General features: G+C 38.3%; 1 protein-coding gene across 1 annotated transcript in view; it reads right to left on the bottom strand.

The window, feature by feature from the left end:
- The window catches only part of ATP8A2 (ATPase phospholipid transporting 8A2), a 276,235-nt gene that overhangs the window by 243,764 nt on the left and 20,078 nt on the right, over positions 1–12,393 (bottom strand). Inside the window, exons 7-14 of the mRNA XM_030458567.1 lie at positions 10,252–10,321; positions 8,766–8,893; positions 7,615–7,726; positions 6,821–6,986; positions 5,235–5,362; positions 4,086–4,163; positions 2,012–2,100; positions 1,208–1,252 (exon numbers count right to left, since the gene is read on the bottom strand). Coding sequence (XP_030314427.1) covers positions 1,208–1,252; positions 2,012–2,100; positions 4,086–4,163; positions 5,235–5,362; positions 6,821–6,986; positions 7,615–7,726; positions 8,766–8,893; positions 10,252–10,321 — 816 coding nt within the window. The remainder of the gene's footprint in view (positions 1–1,207; positions 1,253–2,011; positions 2,101–4,085; positions 4,164–5,234; positions 5,363–6,820; positions 6,987–7,614; positions 7,727–8,765; positions 8,894–10,251; positions 10,322–12,393) is intronic.

The following is a 12,393-nucleotide window of genomic DNA, read 5'->3' as shown; positions in this document are numbered from 1 at the left end:
TAAGAAGAAATCAAGTAAGATTCCACTGTCAGACCAAGTGAGAAAAGCCTGAGTAATGCACAAAGCGCTCAAAATGAGCAATGGTTTCTTCAAAACACCATCAAGAAGCCCAAAATGGTTACACATGAAAATATTCAAGTGTTAACACAATTCCTAGAATAGATATAGCAAAAGCAGCTGTTATGTGCATTTGAAAGGCATGGATTTCAAGTGACTTGCTTTTAAGATAGATGAAAGATCAATATCGCTAAGATCCTCCTCTAGCCAGCCAGTTCTACTTCAGGCTGGTCCCTGGAGGATTTTGAGTACTCCAAAGTAGTACTTGGAAGAAATTCAACACAACGGACTAGAAGCTTTTAAGGACATAAAAGACAAAAGGAAAGAGCAACATATTGAAAAAGGAATTAAAAAAAAAATGGCATCCATAGAAATCACATCTCAGTCTAAGTAGAACTGTACTATATCACCTTCCTAAAAGGTGATGCTAAACATGAGACAGATCAGTGAAGAAGCCTAACTTTGTTAATCAGAAAGTGGCTAACAGCATTCACTGTCTGTTTCTTGAGTGGGACCTCACTTCTTAACTTGTATTTGTCAAAACCACAAGAGCCCTCTTTGGCTCTTTCCCCTCTTCCTATTAATCTGACCACGCTACAGTGATCCCTTAGTAACACTTCCAGGGTCCCACTCCTTTCTGCAGAATGCGACAGATTCATCACCTTTGTTCACTAAATCTCTGAATAAAGGAGTGTGGTTCTGTTGCTAAGACCTCCATATCAAGCTCTTTTCCAATTTAATTATTAAAACTTAGCATTTTAACAAACAAGTTTATCTTCTCCTTGTCAGGTTTGAACTTAGTGACTGCAAAGAGTAACATTAATCCTTCCAGCTAGAAGTAAGGTTGCTGTAAAGAAGGTTACTTGTAGCTTACAACTTGGTTGTCTTCAGTTATGAATAAGCACAGCATTAGCATGCATCCAAGCTGCCCCAGCAACTGCATTTCTCCTTTCCCACCCCCAGCATCTCTGTGCAGAAGAGAAGATCCCATTACCACCCACCAGGTCTGCATTAGGCTCCTGCTGTAAGACCATTTTACTCAAACACATTGCTCCCTTAGGCTTCTTCTAGTCTCAAATTAGAAAACAGGCTTTATATAGATTTTCCCCACTATGCAATATAGAACACAGACATGTTGGAATATATTTACCTGAAGTCTTCTGATGAACGTTCTCTTTCCAGCTCAGGAAAGTGACTGAAGAGTAGAAAAAGGAAAAAGGACATTTATTTATTCCCCCTTGCAAACCAAGAAATAGGTAGAAGGTGAACATCAGTGAGTCATCACACATGCAAACATATGCTGAAACCATGAATTCAGCTGTTCACACATTTGAACAAAGTTGTCTGGCTTTTGAGATACCTAATTTAGCTACCATGAAACTCAAAGGTTAACTTGCACAGAGCTCTTAAGACTTGGAACTAAGCAAAGACTAAGATGTAGTATTCAAGACTCAAAAGGCCCAGTGTTATCAAATACTGACTTGACTCAAAGGGATCCTTTTGACAGAAACAGAACAAAACCAGTAGGCAGGTAACCCTCCTGTGCAGGGAATATTAAACAATACAACTACAATTACAGCTTTGTGGTTCTAATGAAACCCTGGTTCATCTGAAGAAGTAACAGAAACATCACTGAAGACTGCTACCCTTGGGCCTCATCTTCTTCCCTGTGGAAAGGCCAAGGGTTATTTATAGCACTCCTGGATTAGCTTAAATCATGATCAGATAAGTTAAGAAGCAAATAATTATTTCTCTTTACTTCCTTGCAAAATACTCACTAGTTTTATATTTCATAATTTTACTGTAGAACATGAAAATGAAAGCTATTAACTGAGACCACAAAATGTAATAAAACAGATCTACAAACAGAATAATCTAATCCTGTCCTGATATAAAAATACATACCATTAATAAGCACATATTAAGCTACAGAGTTTGTAAGAGTCACACCTACCCGTACGTCACTCCAGCAATACTGCATTTCTTAAAGTTCATGATGTTGCATGTTAGAGTACCTGTTTTATCAGAAAACAGGTATTTTACCTGGGAAAAAAAAAAAGGCTGATTTTCATCCTGCAAAGCAACAAGTCTCCAAACGTAAACAGATTAAACATCAGGAAAACTCCAGGAGGCATATGGCTCAAGCATCTCTGTATTGGCCAATGCAGGCATGTTACAGCTTGGTTTGTCTTATCAAAGCTACAGGAAAATAATCAGGAAAGTTATTTAATTGCATTATTTCCTCTATTTCTGAATGCAGCAGGGCCCAAGTAGTAGGTATCAATTGTCAAGGTTCCAGTATATTCAATACAGATGTACTTGCTTGTGCTAGTTACACATTCACCAAATCTTAAAATGTATGAGCATCAAACAGTAAAACTGCAAACTAAAAACATGTTATGATTGTTACAGAATTAACCAACTGAAGAAATTCTGTTTTCCAGAGATCACCAGGAATATTTGGAGGTTTTTTTCCACCTGAACAGTATAGCACAAGGAACAGAATAAGTTCAGGTAGTGCTCTCTGGGCAAAAAGAAGCTTTTTTTCTGGCATCCAGTTATGAGGAGTCCTGAAGTGCAAGACATCACCACAGGCAGTGCCACCAAGCTAATAATCCCTTAATGGAAACCAGTGCTTTCAGCTAGAACTTGGAAATGACTCAAACACAGCAACGCAACTTCTTGTAGCATTAGCAGACTTAAGATTCCCACATTCAGTACTCCAAAATACACCAAAATTAATAACAAGTTAAATTCCACATTGTTTTACTTTTGCACCAGACAAGATTTTAAACCATCAGCAGGTAGGAGTTACCAGCTTAGAGAATAGAATATCTTATCCAGAGCTGCAAAGATGATTTTCCTCAATGACTGCAATTCAGTTCAAGACACTGCACTACACTGCTAGTTAAATGATCCTTTAGCTGTTCACAGCTTCTGAACATAGCACTGACTTCTAACTTGCACAGGCTCCATTTCCAAAGCAGGTACCCAAATATGTGCAAAACTTCAAAACATTAATAATTCTAGCATATAATTTTTAATTTTAAAATGCACCTGGGAAAAATTCAATCCAGAAGTTCAGTCTAGTTACACAGAATCATTAGTAAGCCATTTCTGAAAACAACATATGGGCCAACAATTTACATCATGCAACATCATACAATTCACACCAGGCAAAAATAATACTATAATTTGGAGATTGGTGACAATCCAAACAGCAACAAAAAATTAAATTAAAAATCATACTTTAACAATCATAAGGAAAAGGCCAGTTAGGTTAAGTGGAGAGAATATTGTCTACCACCCTGCCCAAGCAGCACACAATAATTATGTCTTTTACATAAATAAACATTTTCTCCAACACTAAATTCACACTAAGTATGAAGCTCATGTGGTTTAATTACATTCTTATGATCATGGTTGCCCAGAAAAAAAAGGTAGGATTTCACCATGGTACTGCAAAATTCCAATGGTAAAGTTGTGCTGTCTAGTAACCTTGTTTTGGGAAGCACTTGCATTCTAAAAAAATCTCATTTGCATAATTTATAGTAAATCACAACTATATTTTTATCTGAAAAAACAGAAATGCTCAACAAAACAATCTAAGTTTGGAACAGAAATGCACCTTTTTGACTTGCATTTCCTGGGAGGTGGTCAGACACAAAGAACTAAGAGCACAGAGGCTGAAGCCTGCTCTTAAGCCAGGCTTATTCATGTACAATCTGTTCTGGTATAGACAGTCAATACCACAGAGCACCCTTCAACACCCTCAAAGAGAAAAATCAGTTTTGAGGGAACACACAAAATAAAGATTCAGTTCCCAGGATTAAAACTACCTATATGACCTCAAATTTAATCCTGTGATATCTCATTATTTTACTTGTAAGACCTGAAGTAATGAAAGTAAAGATGCCCCTTTAACCTGCACCACAGAGCAACAGAATAAAGCAGATCTGTACACCATACTCTCGTATCTTTATTTTTCCAGAACATATCACAAACATGACAAAAAAATATCACCTTACCTGTCCAAGCTCCTCATTAAGGTTTGAGGTCCTGGCCATTGCAGGTGTATCTGTTTCAGGGTAATACATATCTATGTCCTGAAATGAGAATAAAATCAGACCTGTGCTACCCATTAAGTCCCCAATTTTCTTTTAGTCACCTCCAACTTGGCTAATTGACTACTCTACTATATCTCCATTAGTAGAGGTTCTGAAGGCCCGAGAGACAACCAGCACCCCAGCCTGCAGAGAGGTGTCTCAAGTTCTAACAGGCATCATCCATGCTCATCAATAGGTCCTCAGTTATAACAATGCAATTTACTCTAGCCACATCCATGACTGAAGAGACAATCTAAGTGACTCTGATATCAACTCCTATTACTGCATTCACTTGTGATAGTGAACAAAACAGCTGCTTTCTTAGATAAGCTAGTTAAGCATCTCCAATACATTACCAGCAGCTCAAACAGACACCCTAGACTTTACTTGCTTGTATTTTAGAGGAACCACTATAACTTTACTCAAGTGCAAGGATTAATGCATAAAAAGACAAGGTATTCCTCTTGCTTTTGTTCAGCTTAAGAGACACCACTACAGTATTTTTGGTCCACAACCAAAGAGAAACACACTTTCACAAAGCTTGCATGAAGAGAGTGATCACTATTTTGTTGCATGATGTAACTCAGAAATAATTTCTCCTTACAGAAATACTACAATTCATAACCCGAGGTGACCGTAAGGTCAGCCTCAGGATTAAGAAAAATGAAACAAAAACTCCCCCACATACTTCCCATGTCTAGTCTGTCTGCTGAGGCTGACAGAAGTCACAGGGTACTCAAAGAGCTTTCAAAAGCTATTTCCTAAACATGCATCAGCATTCTATTCTTTGAGAAACCTCCTTCAATCAGGAGAGCTAAGCCTTCCCTTCTCACTCCAAAAGAGCAGAATATACAATAACATCACTTGCACAGGGGGAACTTCCCATAGTGAAATGTTTAGATTTATTGTGGAACACAGAACTAAGACAGAACAAATCCTCTGAACTTCTTCCTTCCTGTCCCAGAAGTTACATCAGGAAAGTCATCAGAAAAATCCAGTAAAGATTTCAGGGTGGATATTTTTATGTCATTTTAAAGAACTGATGTTAATACATTTATTCTTGTTACTTACCCAATTTATAAAAAGAGCCTGAGTAAACTTGACAACTTCCAATGTCACCAGAAGACTGATTGGAATAAGGTTGTTGTACAAGATTATAAATGTCAGCAGATTGTACCCAAAGTTAACAGACAGCATTTCTGTGGGATAAGAGACATCAACAGACAGAAGGCAAAGTCTGAGAAGTACAGTGTAGGGCACTCATCTTTCTGCACTTGACCTGATCAAATTTAGTAGAACTAAAATAAGCAACAATTGTGTCAAGGCCTAGTGTAAAAGGCCTTAATACTGATTTCAATATTACATGTGTAAAACACCCACAGAAAACATGCCTAGATACACAGCATATTATGCCAGATGAAGAAGGGCAAGATTAGGGAATCTATAAATTAGGGAACAAAACACTTTCTGAACAATTTGTTAAACAGATGGTGACTAGTATGATATTCCAACATTATAACCCAAATTTAGAAATCTATCTGATGTGTCAACTGGCTCCATTAAGAGCAACCAACATCACCAGTACCTTTCAGAAAGTGCTTATTTGTCTCAGCAGAGCCAGAAAACAAGAAAATACAGACTACAATTTGTTTTAAAATCTACCAACACTGGGAGAATTGAGAAGTTACTCAAGAAAACAAGTTAACTTTTAAACAGACACCAATTAAATTAATTAAGGCATCCTGTTAGGCCGAGAAGTTGTTATTAATGGTGCAAGTTGCTCAAATAAGTCTGTCGGCACAACTGGTCCTAGAGTAAAGGGGAAGTATTTACAAACTGCAGGCCAGAATGGACAAGGCTCAGCAGAGATACACGAGGAAGGCTCCTGTTCATGGTGCTGCCCAGCAGCCTCTCTTTACAGGCAAAGTACCTGTGTTCCTGTTCTCTCCTTGAAAGCACTCTTCAGTCAGAATGCAGAGCATGCAGCAAAACAGGGTCTTAGCTAATAACTAATGGGTTTTCAGTGTTACAAGTTGGGAGCCAACAAGAAGAGAGAATAGTCAAAGAAAATTGCTGAAGCCAAACGAAGTTAGGAGCAAGACTTGAAGTTTGGACTCAGGCAACTCCAAGTGTGAGCTCACATGAATTCCATGTATTTAATCAATTTACATAAAGAATACAAGAACATTTGGCAAGGAAAAGGCTTTTACCAATACCATCTTAAGAGAAATATGAGTTTTAATAAACATTTAACATCTATCTGCCTAGCCTGAAAAAGCACCTTTTCCATGTGTGACAGCTAAAGTGACAGAAATTGTGCATTCAACATACAAAAAAAGCATCTATACAGGCTATGTCATCCTGGTTTATTAAAGGTTGCACATGTATTATACTAGCACAAGTTCAAGAGTTTTTTTCCAGTCACCTCTTCCAATATTACTTCTGTCACTGGAAGGCACAAATTTAAACAGCCTCATCAACAAGCAAAGGGAAGGTGGGAAAGAAACTCTTGAAGTTGCTGCTGCTGCAAGGAATTAAAAATACCTGATGTTCATTTCTTGCAGTTGTTTCCTATTTTATGCACTCATTTAGCAAAGCTAAGAGCTGTGCCAGCCTTACAGTCTGATACAACCCTAGCACCCTGCCTGCATACTCACGGTTGGAGCCAAGATACCAGATGACTTCGCCATGTGTTCTGTTCCATAATAAGGCACCTACAGAACTCACAAGGGCCATCACCAGGAGAATACAGAACAAAACCAGGATCTGCATGTTGGTAACTTTCTCTACATTTGATCTCTTCAGAGGTGCTTTGGTTGAATTCTGAACAGTAGCAGGAAAAAACAAAGGTCAAAAAGTCTGACAATGGCTCAGGAGGAAAGGCAAGCTTAGTCTTGAGAGTCCATATACTTCATTTCTTTTTAGCTCAGTAAGGTAATAACAGGAGCCAATGCTCCAAAAGACTCCAGAACTGCTAAAAGACTGAAGTAAAAAAAACATTCAGTTCTAAAAACCTAGTACACCCATCTCTTGTCTGTCCATGGCACCAATGGTCAGCAGAGATGAGGAACACATTCCTGGTCTCTCCAGGCACTCTCTGCCATTAAGGCAAGACAGGCTGTAGTCTTAACCTAATCATCTTCAAGTGCCAAAATCACAGGTGGTCATTACTTCAGCTGCTAAACCTCAGTTTAACTATTGTCCAGCCACCGCATAAACTAAGATAAAAAGCAGTAATTTTTGCTTACATAGTGAAGTGTTTCATAGTGGAAAGCATTCACACATACGCACACACAATCAAGTACAACAATATCCTTGTATTCCTCAAAGTCTCCAGATTTGTAACAGCCACAAAGAGTCAAACTATTTCATACACTCAAGTCCAAAAGACAAGCGGAATACCAGAAAGATTATCAGCTTCTGTCAGAATACACTCTCCTTAAAACTTTACCTGCATGAGTTTTGTGTCATGTCCTGTATACACAACAATACCCAAGACCCATTGAGTATTTCTCACTTGTGCACCTCGCAGCAAGATCTGGTCTGGACCAATAGGAACTGGGCTGCAAAACAAGATGTACATCTTTCAATTTTTGGTAACACTTTGGAAAGTGATTCTCCTTTTCACCTTACTCCCTCCTCCAAACTAAAACACAACCCACAACACTCACAAGGAAAGAAAGAACATAAACTTATATTTGCCACACAACTCAAGAAAGAGCAGAAATCTGTGTAAATCTAACCCTTGCTAAAAGACAGTAGGGCAAAGGTTATGCAAAGGAACTGTTCTACCCAAAACTTGAGTGCTTATGTGGCACCCAAAAGGCTACTCTGCACTCTACCTTAGCTTATATGTTCTCTCACATCAAGGACAGAGGAACATCACACTTGCAAACAGACCATCCAGTCCAAGCACGCTCTAATCTCACATGTCATTAAATAAACATTTTGGGAAAACAGTATTACCCACATGATTTTCAAGTGGGATGGCAATGATCATCTATTCTTGCATCTGTCATTATTCAAACAATTTGTACAAGGAGCAGTTTTTGTGCAGGAGCACAGGTAGAGCAAGATAAAAATCTGCGTGATCCTACCTGCTTGTCAAGTTCTATGAAAAGAAGTACTAAAACTAAGCTCTTTCAGGAGATGCAACAGATAAAGTCACACTTATAGAGACTCCAGATTCTGGGATCATTTCTCTCTATAAAACTCAACTTGGTACAGCCCTTGGCTCTTGTTGGAAGAGCAAGGTTTCCTATTTCCTCTGTGTATCTCCTGTAACAAGACCACCCAACCCCCCCCCCCCCCAAAGTCTCCCCCTGCTCTTTTTCTGTTTAGGTGTTACTTTTCATCAAAAGCCCTACCATTCCACAGGAACCAACCCCCCCATAATAAGCAGCATACTCCATAGGAAGGCAGAACTATGTCATCTTACACTGGCAGATGCTCCTATTGACAATGGTTGATTATTACTCCTATTCCCCAGCAAAAAAAACAAAACAACCCCAAACAACTTATGATTCGGTCAGTGTTGCAGACTGAAAGCACATAGGAAGCATTTTACCTAACCAAATGACTTCGGTTTTGTCAAGTCAATACCTTTGACCATCTAAGCGCAAGTTTCCAGTGAAGTCATAAAGGTGGCGGTTGGGTCCTTCACATTCTATCTTTCCAGATATTTTCATTATTTCTTCTCTTGACTGAAGATTAGAAGTTTGAGACAATCCCTGCAGAGACCGATCCAGGAGATTCTTATCAATAGTCTGGAAAGTAATCTTGAAAAACAGACACTTTCTTCCAACATTTAAGATATCAAATGTAATTAAATGCACAGAGGTTTTCTGCCAGCTTTAGTGGAGTGTTTTTTTGGTCTGGCTTGGCTTTTGTTAATAGGTATTCAATAACTCTTTCCTGAAAGGAAGGTTCATTATTGACACATGATCCTGGTAATGTAGGATTGGTTTAAAACCTTGTACAGAAGAGTTACATTACCAACATGACCTTTCCGTAACCAAGAGGAAAGTCTCATCCACAAAGCACAAAGTTGCACATGTGCAGAAGGAAGCAGGAGAAAACCAGCATAAACAGGCCTGGCTTTTCTCAGAAAGCACAGCTCCACTGATGTGTTATTGCTGCTCAATGTGGTCACTCCTAATGCAGTCTCTCTTGGGTCACTCCAGCCATTGTCCTTAGATCCTTCTCAAGGTTATCAGTCCACCAAGCATAGCCTAGCAAATTGCTACTCCATTCCACACACACAGCACTCGATTGCTTTTCTCCTATGAACACCTTAATTTATTCAAGTGTTCTAGTTAGTGTTGCCTTTGCCAGGTTTTGACTGCAGCATTGCAAGCCAAAACAAGGCCTTAACAGGGCCCACAACTTTATTTTCATATGTTAAGCATCTGTCCTGATGCAAATTCATCTGACAGGAACTCAAAATCTGACCTACTGGGCTGACTTAGAACTGTGAATCACATTTCTACAAAGGTAGTAAACAATCAGCAGGCATCCAGTTTTTAAAAAACAAATAATCTGTATTTTCAAAATCCTAATCCAAATTTGAGGTTTTGTAATGAAAAGGCAAGGATTCTGAACTGTTTTCAGACACCATCATCAGTGATATGCCTCCAACAATATATATTCAAATAAATTCTACTACTTACCAAAAAGAGAGAACTTTCACATGCAAGAGATTCTTTTAAGCTCTCCACAGAGGCAGAAGCAACAAATTGGCACTTGTGACAGCAGAAACTGCAGCTCTCATCACAAGCACAACCACTTTTTTTTTATTACAGTACTTCATTTCTACTTACTGGACCTTTGACAAAACAGCCAAGGTCTGCTTGATTTGCCTTTGTGAGGTTAAAATACTTCCTCCAGGTTACTTCCTTACACATGAAGAATTATTGCTCGAGTTTTTATCTGTTGAAAAGAAGGCTAACAGCCACCTGGATGGAAATAATTTGCTTTTTGAAAAACAAACAAAAAAAGTACTTGCACTGTTGTCATGCAGGCTAGACTGTGCTTCGTAGCTAATATCAGATACCTAAATGGGAAAAAAAGGCGAAATTCACTTTTTTACCTGTCGTATTTTAAGGTTTGTCTCCCCATCAAGATTAGAAGTTTCAATATAGCACATGGACTGTGGTTCACTGTAACAAGCATAAGAGTCTCAATATTAGAGCTCAGTACTTTTTGTCAACTGGTTTTGCATTCAAATGGTTTACAATACACTTTTTCAGTACATGACCACAAAAGTGCAAGCTGGAAGTACATGTTTTAGACACATTTTTGGATACAAACACTCCCATCCAACAAATTATAGCAAAAGGCAAGTCTAAATCAGAAGGCTAATAAGATTTAACAAATCAGTAACTCAGATGCCTGGACTTTTGCAATCCATAATGTTGCTTCAGGCTGCAAGAGATACAGATAAAATATCAAATACTGGCAAGCATAAAATGGGGATGTGCTTGGATGAAGAGAGCAGTGCTCTCTGCTATTGAGTTCTGTCTCTGAACTGTGCACACAAAAGCTCATGGCCTCAAGATTACCTTAGAGCTGAGGGGCTTGTGGAGGTACCTCTGATGTGACTGCTAATCAGTTTGAGAATCAGAAGAGGTACAGTAAGATTTCAACTGAAGGCTGGGATCTGCATCTTCCAAAGATGCTTCTGCCCTTACCAATAGGAGAAAAAATAAACAACCCTCCCAACAGAACTATGAATTTTCCATTAGTCAAAGTTATCTACATCTAACATGGAGCTCTGCAAAGGTAGCACCTGTGATAATGAAGGGTACTTCTATCATGCATCTCTACTTGACATGCCCCTTCAGACTAAAAACCTTTGAAAGACATCACTAAAACTGTTTTTCCTTACTGTTTGCCAGGCTGCTAAGGAATACCAGTTTCCCATCTGAACCCAAACATGTGCTTCTTCAGCTTATCACTTTTCAAACTCTTGATATGTTATTTCTTTCCCCCTGTAACCAATTGCTTTAACAGGAAATATACTTAATTAGCAGGAGAGTCAGAAAAAAAGACTCCTAGGATACAAATTGCTAAGACAGACAGGTATATTAATAACACAGTAAGAAACTAGACTTTTCTTTCCAGGTAGCTTTTCTTGAAGTTCAGGGTTGATTCTTTGTCTTCTCCTATATGAGCAACCTCAATCTGAACCCAAGAAAGCCACAGATTAAGTCCAGCTTCATTCCAATTTTACTTCTGTCACAAACACCTTATCTACTACAACTGAAGCAGTCAGCTCAGGAGAGAGACATATTACAATTCCCCTCATTTCCACAGCAAATTAGCTTCCATACCAAATTGGTTTTGGACTGAATTTTTTTTTCCTGTCATGTAAATTTATTCCCCATGTAAAATTCATTTGATGCCCCCCTTCTTCTATGGGGGGACAAAGAGTCAAGATAAAAACAACTATTGATTTAATCTCTGACAGTCAGCTCAGATACAAATTTAACAGATATGAGCAAGAGACCCCACACCTCCACAGCATGCAAAGCCTTCTGGTGAACTGAGGACACTTAGTATTGTCATTTAAAAGAATCACATAAATAGTGTGAAAAGTATAAAGCAGAACTTCCATTGAAACTTCTATTTGCTTCAAGCAAAGCTTCTCCCAAATCGACATACTTTGGGTTAAATTCTCCAGTTAAGTGATTATCAATGACATTAGGTTAGTAGAATAATACAGAACAAAAAGCTGAGCCATGCAAATTAGGAAATAAATAAGAAGGTTTTTCAGCATAATACATTAGAGAAAAATATCTGAAACATTAAAAATATTCCTCAGTGCTAAAACAGCAAGTTACTGATGTTAAAGTGTAGCCTAACTGCATATTAACAGTTGACTGCTTAAAATTAGGTTTTTTTTAAAAAATGTTGTATACAGTGAAATGAAGATCTCTATTCTTCTTTGTGTGACAGCTCAAAACAACTGAGCTTCCCCATACAGTTTTCAAAAAAAAACAAAACAACCCAAACAAACCCTAAGAACAGCACAGACAAGAATCATGAAGCAGAAAAAGCAGTAGCTGAAAAAAAGATTTCTCTTAGAAGTTGAATCAGAGAGAACTGTGCCTGAAGAGCAATGTGCTGTCACTGTTTAAATGTATGTGGACAGAAAGAAATTATGGAGAAGAATGAGGTGTCATAAGGTTTCACTATGAGAAAAAAGCATGTTTGAAATCTCAAACTGCAT

This window comes from Calypte anna, chromosome 1 (genome assembly GCF_003957555.1).
Source record: "Calypte anna isolate BGI_N300 chromosome 1, bCalAnn1_v1.p, whole genome shotgun sequence".
Lineage (NCBI taxonomy): Eukaryota > Metazoa > Chordata > Aves > Apodiformes > Trochilidae > Calypte > Calypte anna.
This window is presented reverse-complemented; position numbering and strand designations above follow the sequence as displayed.